Raw genomic sequence first — 18451 nt, 5'->3', positions numbered from 1 at the left:
CATCCTGCTCCCTCTTTGAGGGAGACTGGTAATGTTGTGTTGATTTGTGCACTTTTGCGCTTTAAGCTGAAGGACCTTAATTGTCAGCAGATAGAGGGACTTTCATTCATTAAGTCTGGGCTGCATTTGAACATGTAGTGTAAGGATGTAAAGAGTTAATAGCAAAGACCATGAGAGAGACCCCTCCCACCGTACAAGCGATGATGTAACATGACATGGGCTTGAGAAGAAGTTATAGCAGCACAAAGGATACTAGTTTAAGGTGGCTTGCAGAGAGTGTATATAGCAACTGTAATAAAGAATTGTTAGTTAACCTTTACCAGAGTATAAGACTTTCTCTCGACGGTCCTGAAATGCTACTAATACAAAAACAACTAAACCCAAAATGCTGACAGTGAAAAACAATGTTAAAACAGCAGTGAAAGCGACCAGGAGAATTTGAAGATATTACCTTTGGAAGAAACACCATGCGAACAACAGAAAAATTTAAAGACAAATACTGACCCAGTACAGTAAGAAAACAGATGTGGTGAGTCAGAGCACAGAAATACAGACTGCACCACTGAAGCCTGCTGGCCTGCAAGTAGAATCCAGCAATCGAGTGAGTCACAATACCAACAGTCAGGGATTGTGTTAAAAGCCTTTGAAAAACTTGCAGCAATTTTCTAAAGGCATTGTGCTCAGAAAATAAAAGGGGAAAAAACCCAATCCCCACTCAGGCTGAATGTGAGGGAGAAGAGCAGGAAACCCCCCAAAAATGTGGGAGCTCCTGAAAAGTGCAGGAAACACCCCGAAAACATTAGGGGCACCTCCATTAAAGCAAGCAAGCCTGAATAAAGCAAACAAAATGAATTTTTCAAACAAAAGCAAAAACCCTAAAAAAGCCTATTAAACCAGCAGGGAACTCCCCAACAGCTGGGACACCTCCATTAAGGCAACCAAGCCTGAAAAAAACAAAGTGAATATATTAAAGAAAAGGTCAAGCCCCAAAAAAGCCTATTAAACCAGCAGGGAACTCCCCAACAGCTGGGACACCTCCATTAAAGCAACTAAGCCTGAAAAAAACAAACAAGCAGAATTTGTTAAAGAAAGGGGAACATCCTAAAAGGTCTATTAATGAAAGCAACATGGATACAAAATTGAGAATGCCTGAGAATTTCCAGAATCAAGAGGGAACCAATCAGATTCAAAATGGGCTGTTATGGAGAAAAAGGTTCCTGAAGTTTAGAATCACTTCACAACTCCGTGCAAAATCTGAAGTGGAACAAGTGAACACCCTCCTATATTAAGTAGGTGCAGTTGCGGATGACGTAGTTGTCCGACAACGCATCAACAAGGCTACCGATAAATTCAAAGAGGTACTCCAAGCCTTTGATAAATATTTTAGTCTCTGTACCAATAAAATCCTAGAGACAAATTTAATAAGTGGGTACAGATTATTGGCGAATCTGTAGACTCCTATATTAATGACCTGTATAGATTGGCAGAAGGTTGTGAATACGGCAAATTAAAGGCCGAACTAATAAGAGACAGGATAGTCGTTGGCATAGCGGATGAACTCCTGTCAGACCTGCTGCAATCCAAGGAAGACCTTACACTGGAAAAGGTCATTCAAATTGTAAGACAGGCTGAAGTTCGCAAACAGAATAGAGACATCCTACGAGCTGAAGACAAGCCGTGGATGAGAAGGAGTCCAATGCCTATCCAAATAGTTAAATCATAGCCCGGGAAACACTTTGAGGAACAGAAAAACCATACAGGTGAGAAGGTGCATGAAACAGGAAAACCTTGCTGATGTTGTGGAGCCAAGAAGACCCACAGACGAGAGCAGTACCCAGCAAGTAAAGCTGAGTACTTTAATTGTTGGAAAACTGGACACTATGGGAAGATGTGCCAGAGCACAATTTCTGTACTTAACGGTACAAAGCAGAAGACCTTCACGCAAAGAGCAATGAATCATATACAGCAGTACTCACAAGAAAAAGAGCCAAGAGAGTTCTTGGGAGAAATGAGTAATCCAGTGATGATTTCTGGACATAAGACATCTACGTGAATGAACACCTCACGAATTTTAACCTTGACACAGGGGCTCGCATCACAGTATTGTCTGACCAAGAGGCATGGGTGAAGAGACTTAATCTGCAACCGACAGATATAAAGTTGCATGGCCCAGGCAGGACTCAACTGCGGGTAAAAGGCAAACTTCAAGAAACTCTTCAGCATAAAGGCAGACAACTGGTAGAGATCTTATACGTCTTACACAATCAAGAATTTTCTCTACTGAGCAGGAATGCATGCTTGAAACTGAAGTTGATTGAGAAGGTAGCCAAAGTCAAGCAAACAAAGGTAAGCAATTCCTTCTCATCATCAGCTGATGCGTTATCGAGGGCAACCATAGATAATCCAACAGAGGAAGATGTGAATTTTGTAGGCGACATAGAGTCATACCCGCAACACACAGCACAAAGTTGGCCAGCAAGCACACAGAAATTGCGAGAATGGTAAAGAGTGCATTCGTATTAGACAGTATTGTACATGGGTGACCACAAGAAAGTCCAGGAGGGAGAATAATGAGGATATTCCATGAGTATAGGAAATACTTTACCAGAATTGACAACTTAAGAGTTTACAACAACAGAATTGTTATTCCTACTTCAATGAGATCTGATATTTTAGATTGATTACACCAAGGCCATTTCGGTATAACCAAATGCAGACCGAGGGCACAATCTTCAGTATGGTGGCCTGGGATATCTAAGGATATCGAGATCATGATCAACAACTGTCGGATATGCATGTTGCAGGGGCCAGAACAGCGCAAACCGCTGCTGATAACCCAATTTCCAACTAGACCTTGGCAAAGGCTAGGCATGGATTTATTTATGTTTGGTGGGAAGTCATATATCATCATTATTGACTACTTTTCCAGGTGGATAGAAGTCCAATGATTACATTCTACAACCACCGAGGTAGTTATCAGAATCCTTACAGATATCTTCACCTTACATGGATTCCAGATGAAATATTATCAGACAACGGACCACAGTTCGCAAACTCATGTTTTATCCAGTTGGCCGTGAAGATGGGCTTTCAGCACCTTACGAGCTCACCAAGGCATCCACAGTCCAATGATGAGGCAGAACGAGGTGTGAGCACCATAAAATCTTTACTCAAGAAAAATGAAGATCTTCCTCTCAATCCCAGTGTCATGAAGACCCCCGCCTGCCAAGGATGAGGCATATTAATTTCGTCATATGAACATTAATTTTAAACGGTTGCTGGAGTGAAGAAATTACTTGTTTAAAAAGAGATCACCAGACACTTGGTTGGAGGATATTTGCATACTAAGAGGCAGTGTTTGGAGAGACAAAAGAATTGCTCACTCATTCAATTAATAGAGATTGGGCTCAGCAATGGTGATCCACATCTTGTCAGGGTGGGAGACAGCATTACACCCCCCCCCCCCCATCCCCCACACCACCCCCACTGAGAGCTTTGAAATTCAGAAATGCAGAAGTGGGTAAGCCAGCTGGTCACATGACTAACTGGCTAGTCCAGGCTTTTTGAACTGGACACAGGACAGTTTGAATTCAGACTGCAGAGTGCAACTGAACCTGGAACAAGATAGCCTCTCTCCTGGCTGGCATTCTCTTGCTTTGTCACAAGCCTCCACTGGGCCCCAATGAACAGTAAAACTTACTGGCAACTAAAGACTCAACATCAAACTCAAAGGACAGTAACTACAATCCAGATATTGCCTCAAACGTTTCCCCTTTATTCCTTCCACTTTTTCTGTCTCTACCTGCATGTATGTTTATCGTGTATGCATGCTCGTGTGGTCGCATCGTGTATTCGTAGTCGTTAACCGATTAGAGTTTAAGATTAATAAACTTCCACGTGTCTTGTTTAATTCTAAGAAAACCCATCTAACTTGACTTCTTTGCCTTGCAATTGGAAAGCAGTAAACAAGGATTCACTGAGGGGGAGCTAAAACACAGTGTTTTTAAAATTTAGCCCTGTTATGGTTAAACCAGGTAAAGGCTGAGAGGGAACCCCTAGACCCCTATCTCACCTGGCCGTAACAGAAATTTGGGAGCTAATGTCCTGGTTTTGATCCACAGACAAATCAGAAATTGGAAGGGAGAAGACAAATTGATCCCAATCGAAAGGAGAATAGAGTTCAATACAGGTTTTCTTGTGGTTGTGTGTGCTTGAATACTAACATGTCTGCAACTGAAGCTAGTGGCTCCCCAAGCCAGGGTGAAGTAACTTGGGATAAGTTAAAAGCACTGTCTATGGAGGAGTTGAGCAAAGTGGCTGAGCAGTGTGGGATCACTTCACATGGCAAGGCTAGGAAGTCTGAACACCCAAGACTAGTGGCCGACCATTTTTCCCTTGAATCTGAAGAAGCAGACACAGGGTTAGAAATAGACTCTGACAGGATATTGTTAGCAAAGATACAACTGGAATAGAGGAAATTTAAATTAGAAGACAGGGAAAGAGAGAGAGAGAGAGATAGGAGAAAGAAAAAGAGAGACAGGAGGAAGAGAAAGAGAGACAGGAGAGAGAGGAAGAACAGAGGGGGTAACAGAGTAACCCCAGTGAAAGCATGGCCAATATGGAGGAGCATAATTCAGGGCTGGGTACAGAATTGGTAAAACTTTCCCAACTGATCCCAAAATTTAATGAGGGAGACGTGGAAGTGTTTTTCGTGACTTTTTAAAAACTGGTAAGGCAGTTAAAGTGGCCAGTTGAGGCTTGGACTCAGCTGCAACAAAGCAAGCTAACCGGAAAAGCCCATGAGGTTTATTCCCTGTTGCCAGATGAGAGTTCATCAGATTATGAACTGACCAGAAATGCTATTCTCAGGGCATAAGAGTTAGTACTGGAAGCCTATCGCCAAAAGTATAGAACCCTCAAAAGCAAGTTGATCAAACTTACCAGGAGTTTGAGAGAAATAAGCAGCTGGCTTTTGATCAGTGGCTGAGGGGTCTTAAAGTGCAGCTCAGCAATGAAAATCTCAGAGAAGTAATTTTGCTCGAGGAATTTAAAAACTCTGTCCCACTCTCCCTAAAGACACATGTAGAGGAACAGGAAGTTCTTAGAGCCCGGCAAGCCACAGTTCTGGCTGATGAGTTTGCTCTAATTTATAAGTTGGTTCCCCATGGAAAATCTTTCCTAATCAGTCCCACAAATCCGAAAAGGACAAAGGGTGGGAAGGTGATAGAAGCCCAAGCAGTCCTGCGAGTATAAGGAAAGCAGGAGACACCGGGGGCCCTCCTCCAGCCAAAAAGGAAGGTGGTGTAAGCAGGAGTGAGACCCGGAGACCTGTGTGCTTCCATTGTAATAAAGCAGGTCATCTAAGAGCTGACTGCTGGAGACTAAAAGGAAAACCTATAGGGTTAATCAGGGCACACCCGCTCAGTGAAGGAGAAAGGACACTAGGAAAATTTAATAGGATTCCTGAAGATAATCAGGGTTTTGTGTCTGAAGGGAAAGTAACGTCATACACCTCGAGTAGGGCTAGAAGGCCGGTAGTAATTCTCAGGGGTCACTAGATCCCTTTTACTGTGAAAAGGCCTGTTCTTTCCCCCCAGAGAGTGCAGTAAACACCAGAATGGTGGTGAAAGATATTGGAGGGCAGAGAATGCCTGTACCTTTACACTGGGTGCACTTGGAGTGTGGCTTAGTTTCGGGACCGTTTACCGTAGGGATTGTTCATAGTTTCCCTGTGGATGGGGTTGATCTAGGTAATGATCTGGCGGGGATGAAGGTGGTAACTTCTTCAGTAATGAAAGAAAGACTGCAGGAGGTCAGAGAGACAGGGCACTAGCAGGAGACAGTCTCCTGCAGTTTCCCTGCATGTGTAGTAAATCAGGCCATGATCAAACAAGCTCCCCCAGAGGAGACTTAATTGGCACTGCAGGCAGAAGACCATGAGGTATGTCTGTCTGAGACTTTCTTTGGAAAGTTAGAAGACCCAGGGAATAAATTAAATGAATCTTCCCTGGCTGAGGCCCATGGAGCTGACCCAGTATTGAGAGAGTTAGCACAGGCTGCCCAGTCTGAAATTGAAGCAGAGGGAGTCTCTGATTGCTATTCATTAAAGAATGAGGTACTGACAAGGTAGTGAAGTACTCCTCACAGACCTGAGCACAAGGAGTGGACAGTGGTTCACTAGTTAGTGGTGCCGCAGAGGTACTGGAGAGATATTAAAAATGGCCCATGAGACTACATGGCTGTACATGCCAGTATACAGAAAACCAAAGCCCGCTTAAGACATCAGTTTGACTGGCCAAAACTCCAAAAAGATGTGGTGGAGTACTGTGGGAGTTGCCACATGTGTCAGGTTGATGGGAAACCCCAACCTACAGTGACATCTGCACCCCTAAGTCCTGTATCGGTGTTTGGAGGACCCTCCAGCAGCGAACTGTAAGGGACTCCTGTCGAGAACAAAAGGGGACAGGCTGGCAAAAGGTTAGAAATGAATGGGGAAAAAGGGACCAAGAGGGCAGGTTAAAGGAAGTCCGGGAGGAATCCCAAATGGAAACCCCTGCTGTCCCTGCCAACCCCAAAATATTTGAAATACTAGACCCCACATCCTCCTATGTAGAAGTATCCCACCAGAGGGGCTGACAGTATTTACAGGAACATGCAAAGACGAAAAGTCCTCAAGGGGGCAGAGGAATCATGAGGGTGATGCCTCACCTAGTCAAAGTGCTGCAGAATCTGGGCAAATATCTGCAAGCAGGAGTGTCTAAGAGGACAAAGGGAAGATTAGCAAAGAATCCGCCCTCACAGTCAGGAAAAAAGGGAACCAACCATCCCCTAGGGTGAAAAACCCTTGCAAGACTCATCAAAGCACTGAATGAGAGTTCAGAGTGAGACTGCCCACTGCCGCCACTCTTGAGCAGAACTCCAATCTAGGGCTAATTAAATCTCACTCTTCCCCTGCAGACCTTAACAGGAACAAAGACACCCGAGGCGCTCATGGAAATGTGCAAAATGGAAAACTTCCCCAAAAACCACATGTTTATTGGGATGCCAAAAAAGGCAGTTTAAAACAGCACTGCTACCAAGAAAAGATAGGCTGTAACAATTGTTAGGATTTCTGAATGAATGAGAGAGATGCATGTGTGTTTTCCTATACTTATCCTCTCTCTAGTCCCTTTTAATGAAATGCTCTTGAAAAGAAAATGCATTTCTTTCTGCTGGGTGTGGTGGTGTCATGAAGACCCCTACCTGCCAAGAATGAGGCTTATTAATTTCATCATATGAGCATTAATTTTCAAGTATTGCTGGAGTGAAGAAATTACTTGTTTAAAAAGCGATCACCGGACACTTGGCTGGAGGACATTTGCAAACTAAGAGACAGTGCTTGGAGATACAAAAGAACTGCTCACTTATTCAATTAAGAGATTGGTCTGGGCAATGGTGATCTGCTTTTTGTTGGGGTAAGAGACAGCACTATACCCACCCACCCCCACCTCCCACTGAGAGCTTTGAAATTCAGAAATGCAGAAGTGGTTAAACCAGCTGGTCACATGACTAACTGGCTGATCCAGGCTTTTTGAAATGGACACAGGACAGTTTGAATTCAGACTGCAGAGTGCAACTGAACTTGGAACAAGACAGCCTTTCTCCTGGCTGGCACTCTCTTGCTTTCTCACAAGCCTCCAGGCCCACTGAAGACACGTAAACCTCTAGAGAGAAAATACTCCTACATCGAAACAAGTTAAAGCATGCACTGGGCCCCAATGAACAGCAAGATTTACCAGCAACCAAAGACTCAGCATCAAACTCAAAGGACTGTAACTACAATCCAGATATTGCCTCAAACTTTTCCCCTTTATTCCTTCTACTTTTTCTGTCTCTATCTGCATGTGCGTTTATCACATATGCATGCTAGTGTGGTTGCATCGTTAACCGGATTAGAGTTTAAGATTAATAAACTTCCACCTTTCTTGTTTAAATCTAAGACAACCTGTCTGATTTGATTTCTTTGCTATGCAATTGGAAAACAGTGAAGAAGGATTCACTGAGGGGGAGCTAAAACACAGTGTTTTTAAAATTAAACCCTGTTCCAGTTAAACCAGGCAAAGGCTGAGCGGGAGCCCCTAGACCCCTGTCTCACCTGGTCGTAACAATAGTTTATCATTCAATGCCTCTGCTGTGCAGATTGTCACCAGCAGAATTACTAATGGGAAGGAAGTTGAGAACACAGCTTCCAGTATTGCCTCAACAGTTATAAAAGCAAAATACTGCGGATGCTGGAAATCTGAAACAAAAACAAGAAATGCTGGATTCACTCAGCAGGTCTGGCAGCATCTGTGGAAAGAGAAGCAGAGGTCCGAAGAAGGGTCACTGACCCGAAACGTTAACTCTGCTTCTCTTTCCACAGATGCTGCCAGACCTGCTGAGTGAATCCAGCATTTCTTGTTTTTGCCTCAACAGTTAATGTCTGGATTGAAGACTCAAGATTACGGGAAAGTTCGAGAAAGAGAAAACTCCTACAGAAGGAAACAAACCCGGAATTACAATAGGAGATTTCGAACGAGAAGCTTAACCAAATTAAACAGTGGTCAAAAAGTTTGGATACGTGACCTGGAACGAGAAGGTACAGTAATCCATAAACATGAGGACTATCAGCATGTTGTACGAATGAATGAAGGGCACATACGAAGGAATCTGAGGAATATCATTCCCATTTTGCAAAAGCAACAGCCAGTAATCCATCTGCAAGATCCAGGTGAAGAGGAACAAACCCAAACTGAACTGAATACTACAACCCATAGAAACAAGAAACCAAGGCAGCAACCCAGACTTCCTACAAAGATTACTGATCATCTCAGATTACAACCAGATCAGAGAGAGTTGTCAAAACCTCTGATGAACCTGAATCTGTAAAGTCAGAGACTTGGTGGGGACAGAGAATAGTAGAGAAATCATAAATGTATATACGTTTGGGAAAATGTTGGATAAAGCCTTGGGGGAGATGTAGAATAAGGATTTAAATGGTTAATACCGAAGACAGTGAGAGAGCCCTCCCACTGTATGAGTGATGATGTAACAGTCAAACGAGATAGGCTTGAGAAGAAGAAGGTATAGCAGCACAAAGGATGCTAGCTTAGGTGGCTTGTGGAGAGTGTATATAGTAACTGTAAATAATAGAGTTGTTAGTTAACCTTTACCTTCCTCTAGAAAGCCCTACAACGCTATTAATCCAAAAACAACTAAACCCAACAGAACCCTAATCTCAGAAGTGAAAGGTTAATATCTAATCCATTGCAGCATTCTAATCATTTTATTCTTTTGATCTTTTTTATTAACAGCTCATTGCCAATATGACCTCAAACTATTTTGCAGAACAGCTTCGGAATAAAATTACAGACAGTACGACGCATCCTGTAAGATACTACGAGCCTGATTTCTACACTCCTGATAATCACGGGACTGCCCACCTGTCCCTGGTAGCAGAGGATGGCAGTGCAGTGTCAGTAACCAGCACCATTAACTTCTAGTAAGAGCTTTATGGTCTTAAGATTCATGATGATAATATCTCCCTTCACTTCCTTCCCCTAATATTTTTTCTTGGTCCTCCTTTGGTTGTGTGAGAGGGTTGGGGGAATGGCTGGTATGTGACCTTTTTCACAACTCCTCTCAAACAAGCAGGAGGTGCACTGCAGGGAGGGGGTGTTGTGGAGTAGGGAAATAACCTCACAGGAGAACAAAGAGAAATGTAGAGACTCCTTACACTTGTCAGTCACCATAACCTTGCTTTTCATTGTTTCCTACATTACAACAGTGACTGCTCTTCAAAAGTATTTATTTGTCTGTAAAGTGCTGTGGGCATAAACATATTCCCCTCAAATAGGTAGAAGCTAACAATATGCTATATACAATTCCACAACAGTAATAGGAGGGAAACATACATAGTACAAAATAATAATAGAAACATGTGAATACATCAGTCACAGTAACGTAGGAGTGGTTTAATCAAACGGTCAGATTTAGGAACTGGATAACAGTTCTTGGAATCAGAAGCAGATCGGGTGTAGACTTGGCTCTATGGAAGTGGAATCCGTAGACTCTGCCCATTGTCTTCGATCTTGTCCGATTTGCGATAGAGTATTCCATGGATCTGGGATCAATGATTGTTCTGATCTGACCTCTATTCCTATGCAATGCAAAACCAGTAGAAGTAATAACCTCCTACAAACGTGGTTCCGGTCAAACCCTGGAGACTTGTACAGTTCTCCATGTACCAGCTACAGGATTCTGTATCGTGACCTGTTGTCCTATCACTAATTTTAAAAGTTCTCTCCCATCATGACTATCGTGTCCCTCTTTCATCTTTTCCTCATTGCTCCAACTTCAAAATAGATTATTTTCACAGGGGTGTGCTTTGTTTTGAGTGCCTCTGTACTGGGCACAGTCTGAGCTGGAGATGTTGTAGAGTGGGCAGTAACAGGCTGTGTATCTTCCTCAGTCTCTTTCTCTAGTATCTTGAAGCCACAAGGTGGACAAAACTGAAAGACGGCTTCTCTCTTCTGGCCACAATATATGAAAAAGGTAAAGATCATTCTGAGACTGCAGCCTTCCTTGCACTCACTTGCTTCAGAGCCTTTCCAATGGGGAGTATCGAAGTCACCTTACAATTTCTCTGCTGCAGTAGGTAGAAGGTGTTGTCAGCAGAGCTCCTGCTTAGCTGGAACAGTCTTCCAGCATTCTACTGGAAAAGAACATCTCTGGTTGTTCTGCTGTTTTGCCCCTCTGTCTCCAGAGAAATAACTTTTAATATAGAAACTTGTCAGGTTGGGATGTTGGTCAAATGATGAAGGGCTCTCGCTCCTGGGGTGTTTCATATAATGTTCCAGGATATGGGAACCATTGTTCCAATTTGGCATCTGAATGTGGTCCATTCTGATGAATAGGTGCTACTTTACACCTATTGTTTTACTCTTGGTTGCGGAGTCAGTCTGTCTACAACAGTCTTTGTTAGCTCCATTCCTGAAGGTAGGAGTTCTTTGCATGGAATGGGCTGTTTTACATTTCAATGTGTTCTCCCCAAAGCTAAGTCATATGTGGATAATGGGTGTCATCTTCAACAGACAGATATGTTCATTGACAGTTAAGGAGGGGTCACCTGACCTCTACTCCATTTTGTCTGTGACATTAATGTGCCCATTTATAGTTCAGTTCAACAGTGGACTTCTATTTCATAATTTCTCCATGTGTTTCATATTTCATCAGTGTTCCCTTTGTGAGTGTTACAATGGGATCAGGGACCCATTGCATGTGGTTAGTTGGGAGGTCGTTGATGTCACCATGAATTGCCATTTACCCAGGTACATGCCTATGAAGATGCGTAAAAGTAAAATATTTATGCTGGCACTTTCGTCCAGAGCACATGTGTGCCCTCCTTTATCAGACATAGAACATGAATAGGTGCAAATGCCTCCAGTGGAGTAATTGAATCAACGTGTTCGGTGACAGTGACAGTGTGAAATGACTGTTCCTCTCGCCCATTTGAACTTGGACTCTCATCATCATCACTAGTGTTGACGCCATCCGTAACCTCGAGGGTGTACTGGTTGTGATGTGAAGAATGACTGTGAAGCTTGTCAGGGTGTGGAGCCTTCTCACAGTCTGTCCAACTGTGATCAGGACTCTTACTAGCAGTGTCTGTCTTGGCTTTCCAACATTGACGGACCACATGTTTTGCAGATGTCATTGAATGCTGGGAAACCCTTAGGAGTATGTAACAGCCCACACCTTTTACATGGTGTAACTTGAACTTGGAATCCTTATTCAACACACCAATGGTATTCGCACCACATAGGATTTGTAAATTCTGTTGGCCCGCAAGTGATGGACTCAAATTTTCTACCATCTTTGAGCAAGGCATCCATGGTATACTCCTTGGGCTTCACTAAAAGATCCCGCTGGTATACCTCTATTGTTGTGGATGCCTCTGAAAAGGCTGAGCAAGCCACTCAGTTGTATCTAACTGTTACAATGTCAATATGGAATGATACCAGACGAACCACCCGGCATCAACCTAGGCACAGGAAATGACAATGGCAAACCCAGCCCTGTCGACCCTGCAATGTCCTCCTTACTAACCTCAGGGGGCTTGTGCCAAAGTTGGGAGAGCTGTCCCACAGACTAGTCAAGCAACAGCCTGACACAGTCGAACTCAGAGAATCATACCTTACAGACAATGTCCCAGACACTGCCATCACCATCCCTGGGTTTGTGCTGTCTCACCAGCAGGACAGACCCAGCAGAGGTGGTAGCACAGTGGTATACAGTCAGGAGGGAGTTGCCCTGGGAGTCCTCAACATCGACTCAAGACCCCATGAAGTCTCATGGCATCAGGTCAAACATGTGAAAGGAAACCTCCTACTGATTACCACCTACCACCACCACCGTCCACCACCCCCCCCACCTCAGCTGATGAATCAGTGCTCCTCCATGTTGAACACCACTTGGAGGAAGCACTGAGGGTGGCAAGGGCGCAGAATGTACTTTGAGTGGGGGACTTCAATGTCCATCACCAAGAGTGGCTCAGTAGCACCATTACTGACTGAGCTGGCCAAGTCCTAAAGGAGATAGCTGCTAGACTGTGTCTGCAGCAGATGGCGAGGGAACAAACACGAGGGAAAAACATGCCTGACCTTATCCTCACCAATCTGCCTGCTGCAGATGCATCTGTCCATGAAAGTATTGGGAGGAGTGACCACCACATAGTCCTTGTGGAGACAAAGTCCCATCATCACATTGAGGATACCGTCCATCATCTTATGCGGCGCTACCATCGTGCTAAATGGGGTAGATTGTGAACATATCTAGCAATGCAAAGTGGGGCATCGATGCAGGCGCTGCAGGTCATCAGCAGCAGCAGAATTATGCTCGACCACAATCTCTCACCACATGGCCCTGCACATCCCCACTCTACCATTACATCAAGCCAGGAGGCCAACCCTGATTCAGTGAAGAGTGCAGGAGGGCATGCCAGGAGCAGCACCAGCCATACCTCAAAATGAGGTGTCAACCGGGTGAAGCTACAATATAGGACTACATGCGTGCCAAACTGTATAAGCAGCATGCGATAGACAAAGCTAAGCAATCCCATAACAAATGGATCAAATCTAAGCTCTGCAGTCCTGCCATATCCAGTCGTGAATAGCAGTGATCAATTAAACAACTAACTGGAGATGGTAGCTCCATAAATATTCCCATCCTCAATGATGGGGTAGAACAGCACATCAGTGCAAAAGATAAGGCTGATGCATTTGCTAAAATCTTTGGCCAGAAGTGCCGAGTTGATGATTCATCTCGTCCTGTTCCTGAAGTTCCCAGCATCACAGATGCCAGTCTTCAGCCAAGTCAAGAAACGACTGAAGGCACTAGATACTGCAAAGACTATGGGCCCTGACAACATTCCGGCAATAGTACTGAAGACCTGTGCTCCAGAACTTGCTGCGCCCCTAGCCAAGCTGTTCCAGTACAGCTACAACACTGGCATCTGCCCTGCAATGTGGAAAATTGCCCAGGCATGTCCTGTACACAAAAAGCAGGACAAATTCAATCCAGTCAGTTACTGTCCCTTCAGTCTATTCTCAATCACCAGTAAAGTGATGGAAGGTGTCATTGACAGTGCTATCAAGCGGCACTTGCTTAGCAATAACCTGCTCACTGACGCTCAGTTTAGGTTCCGCCAGGGCAACTCAGCACCAGACCTCATTATAGCCTTGGTTCAAACATGGACAAAAGAGCTGAATTCCAGAGGTGAGGTGAGAGTGACTGCTCTTGACATCAAGGCAGCATTTGGCCGAGTATGGCATCAAGGAGCCCTCACAAAACTGGAGCCAATTGGAATCGGGAGGAATACTCTCCGCTGGTTGGAGTCATACCTAGCTCAAAGGCAGATGGTTGTGGTTGTTGAGGTCAATCATCTGAGCTCCAGGACATCACTGCAGGAGTTACTCAGGGTAGTGTCCTAGGCCCAACCATCTTCAGCTGCTTCATCAATGACCTTCCTTCAATCATAAGGTCAGAAGTGGGCATCTTCGCTGATGATTGCACAATGTTCAGCACCATTCACAACTCCTCAGATACTGAAGCAGCCTCTGTCCAGATGCAGCAAGACCTGGACAATACCCAGGCTTGGGCTGCTGAGTGGCAAGTAACATTCACGCCACACAAGTACCAGGCAATGACCATCTCCAACAAGAGAGAATCTAACCACCTCTCCTTGACATTCAATGGTATTATGATCGCTGAATCCCCCACTATCAACATCCTAGGGGCTACCATTGACCAGAAACTGAACTGGAGTTGCCACATAAAACGTGGCTACAAGAACAGGTCAGAGGCTAGGAATCTTGAGGCGAGTAACTCACCTCCTGACTCCCCAAAACCTGTCCACCATCGACAAGGCACAAGTCAGGAGTGTGATGGAATTCTCACCACTTGCCTGGATGGGTGCAGCTCCAAGAAGCTCAACACCATCCAGGACAAAGCAGCCCGCTTGACTGGCACCCCATATACAAAGATTCACTCCCTCCACCACCGATGCACAGTGGCAGCAGTGTGTACCATCTACATGATGCACTGCAGCAATGCACCAAGGCTCCTTCAACAGCACCTTCCAAACCTTCGACCTCTACCACCTAGGAGGACAAGGGCAGCAGATGCATGGGAACACCACCACCTGCAAGTTCTTCTCCAAGCCACACACCATCCTGACTTGGAACTATATCGCCGTTCCTCCACTGTCGCTGGGTCAATATCCTGGAACTCCCTTCCTAACAGCACTGTGGGTGCACCTACCTCACATGGACTGCAGTGGTTCAAGAAGTTGGCTCCCCACCACCTTCTCAAGGGCAATTAGTGATGGGCAATAAATGGCCATCGGTGGCCAGCGATGCCCACATCCCAGGAACAATTTAAAAAATCACAAGCTTGACAATGCGGTCTGCCAGCTCAATTTCAGTGAAGTCACTTGCTTGACCCTTAGCTTGACACTGACTGACAAAACTGGGCAATGGACTCAGTCAGCTGCTGTCAAAAGGGCATGAATTCGAGTCAATGGACCCAAAAACTGAGTTTGACACAAAGCTGTCCCACTAATGAGGACCAGATTTTCACGGGATCTTTCTGCTCTTTTTCAGTAAGACCAGAAGTGTTAAGGCGATGTAAGCCTTTGTTGCCAATGACAATCTATATTTTCACTGCCTGTTTCTGTGCATCTGCAACTGCTAAGTCGTTGAAACATAGCTTAAATCTACATGAAGAGCTGAAATTCCTAAAGCAGGTCAGATGCGTTCCAGTTAATGGTAGAAAACTGCGCTGTTATTCTTGTAATGACTCCCTGTTGTCGCTCTGAAAAGAAATCTCCTGCTGTACTGGTAACAGAAATAACTGCCTGCAGTTCCACTTATGAACAGGCTTGGAGGGTGTGGCGGTGTTTCCTGCTATCCAGGCGAAAGAGCTGGCAGCAGTTCCACTTGGAGGATGTGGTGCTGTTGCCCGATTTGTGCACTTTTGTTAGGCCTCGCCCAAAGCAGTCAACCTGGGAAAGGAGTCTGCAATGACAGCCCAGCTTTTTTTTTTACTTTTGGTTGGGTCAGAATGAGCTTTGGATGGTTCGATCCTGGAGCAACCTGCAGCAAACTTGGACAGCGTGATCCTGGTTCTGCTTTGTCTCTTGACCACTGCTTTGGCATTTTTTAAAATCAGCTACTCACAGATTTATAAAGTCGTTGCCTTTTTCTGTGTGTGGCTCTTCCTGACTTGGCTCCGAAGTAGAGCACCATGATCCCAATCTTCTCCTCCACGTTTCAACTTTACATTTTTTAAGTTCTGCAACATGGTTCAGTCTTCAAACACACACCACTGCCACAATATTGTGTTGTTTTAACCTTTGTGTTAGCTGCTACTACACACAAAGCACTGACCTCTCAAGACAGGATCAGTAAGGCAGTAACATGGACTTGATAGAGGTCTTCAAAATTCTGAAAGGTTTTGAGCAGGTAGACGAAGAGAAGATGTTTCCATTTGTTGGGGGAGTCTAAAACTAAGGGTCATAAATATAAGATCGTAAGAAATTGGATAAAGAATTTAGGAGAAACCTATTTCCCCAGAGAATTGTTGGAAGGTGGATCTTGCTACCACCCTTGCTGGTCATGATCGAACTCACTTATTTACGGTCGAAGCTCTGGGCTTACCCTTATGAATCACACTGAAGATGATAAATAAAGCAATCGACACAGGTTTCAGATTTTGAATAATAAAAGTATGTTTAATATATACAGTGAATCTCAAAATGGCAAAACCAATGCTAACGTTCCTATATGACTAACGACAAACAGATTACTTCCCCTTGGACTTCTTAAACTAAGCCCCTCTGTGTTCCCTTACTCATCGTCAATTAACTCCCAACACTACACTAAGCAAACGCAGACTAGGTGACAGCTTTGCGGAACACCTCGGCTCAGTCCGCAAGCAGGACCCTGAGCTTCCGGTTGCTTGCCATTTCAACACTCCCCCCCCCCCCCCCTCCCTGCTCTCATGCTCACACCTCTGTCCTGGGCTTGCTGCAGTGTTCCAGTGAACATCAACGCAAGTTCGAGGAACAGCATCTCATTTACCGATTAGGCACACTACAGCCTGCCAGACTGAACATTGAGTTCAATAATTTCAGAGCAAGACAGCCCCCCATTTTACTTTTATTTTTAGTTATTTCTTTTCTTTTTCCTTTTTATATGTATATTTTTTTGTGTTCATTTTATTTTATTTCATCTTAGTTTGTTCAGTTTGCTTACCCACTGTTTTTTTTTCATGTTTCTACTTGCGGCTGTTCAATTTTCAGTCCGTTAACACGCTATTTGTACGAATGCTTTATCTTTCAACACACCATTAACATATTGTTTGCCTTTGCTCCACGACCTTCTGGTCAGCTATTCTGTGACCTTGTCCTATTTACACCTTCTCCTTTGTTATCTCTTGCCCCACCCCCGCTTTACTTGCTTATAGCCTTTTACATTTCTAATATTTGCTAGTTCTGAAGAAGGGTCACTGACCTGAAACGTTAACTCTGCTTCTCTTTCCACAGATGCTACCAGACCTGTTGAGTATTTCCAGCATTTCTTGTTTTAACCCCCTTTTCTAAGGTTTGGTCGGGACATGCAGAGGTAACTCTCCACACGGTTGTGAGTTGGGTATTCTGCAAGCTGCGGATGAAATGCTCACCCTACTAACTTTGGCTGCGGGTCATATTTTCTACAATCAAAGTCCTTGGGGGCTGTACCCGTTCCTTAGGGCATGCGACTTCCTTTGGTCCTGGTTGTAGAGGGAGCAGTGTGCTCTGATCTTCTGTCTTGTTGAGCTGTGTGACTGCTGTCCGTTTGACATCAACTGTTCGACCCTTTCCTTCCTCAGGCTGCTTCACTTCTACTGTTTCAGCGGTCTTGCCTTTTTCCACCAAAACCGAATGTTCCCTTGTTTTCTCACTGATCTTGTCAGACGGTGGAAAATGATTCAGTTGCTCCCTGGAGATAAAGCTTTGTTTGAATCTGTAGTATTTTCCCGCCTCTCATCTTGCTGGTTTCGGGGGTGGGGTGGGGGAGACAATGGGAACTGCTGGTCTTGTGTCATCTGGTTGAGGACTATACGAGGTGTGAACTGTTTCCGATGGGTTCTGTTGTCCAGACAAATTGACTTGATTTTATCAACCGGTGGATTTCATTGTCTCCTTAACCAGCTTGGAGCCAGTGATGATGTGGGTGGCTGGCTGAGAGCAGAAGGCTCTGTTGGGTGGAGTGGGTTTTGGTTTAGCATTTGAAAAGCTTGTCTTTTCTGGTCTGAGACCAACAGCCTGTCCTTTGGTAACTGTGTAAAAACAGGATCCTTTTGGCAGCCGTTTTCCCCAAACTGGGGTTGTACCCCTGGCGAATAAAGTCTTGGATTAAAAGTGAGAATCCTTCAGTTGCCCCTACGAGAGTCTTCAGTCGACCGAGACTGAGACCCCTCACAAATATCATCCCTTGTTGTCTTCTTGCCGTGTGTGAGCATCCTTCATGACCAAATCAAACTGTATCCTCCCCTGTTAGACTATACTCTAGGAAAACCCTCCCTCCCGCTTTAAACAAACTTACTCTTGCTAAAACAGGAAGGAAAACTATATACATACAAACAAGACAGTACATTCCTTTTGTCAAAACGTATAGCCTTGGGAAAAACTCTCCTCTCTTATACAACACAGAAAACATCACTTTACCATATACAGAAACAAGAAAGACTTTTGTACATACAAGTTCTGGTTTTATACAATATGCAAAAACAGCTCTTCCCTCCCGACCCAAAGCTTTAAAATCACGATTTTCTCTTGGTGAGAACAACCTATTGACGTCGGAGGGCTTTCTTGCGTTTTCTGCAGGCGATA

General features: G+C 44.4%; 1 protein-coding gene across 2 annotated transcripts in view; it reads left to right on the top strand.

Moving 5' to 3' along the window:
• The window catches only part of LOC137382880 (glutathione hydrolase 1 proenzyme-like), a 132945-nt gene that overhangs the window by 91203 nt on the left and 23291 nt on the right, over window positions 1–18451 (top strand). For both annotated transcript variants that reach the window (XM_068055432.1, XM_068055434.1), the window contains exon 9: window positions 9333–9520. In XM_068055432.1, the coding sequence (XP_067911533.1) occupies window positions 9333–9520 (188 nt within the window). The remainder of the gene's footprint in view (window positions 1–9332; window positions 9521–18451) is intronic.

The sequence above is a fragment of the Heterodontus francisci genome, chromosome 23 (genome assembly GCF_036365525.1).
Source record: "Heterodontus francisci isolate sHetFra1 chromosome 23, sHetFra1.hap1, whole genome shotgun sequence".
NCBI lineage: Eukaryota > Metazoa > Chordata > Chondrichthyes > Heterodontiformes > Heterodontidae > Heterodontus > Heterodontus francisci.
The sequence above is the reverse complement of the archived record's forward strand: the minus strand, read 5'-3'. Positions and strand labels throughout refer to the sequence as shown.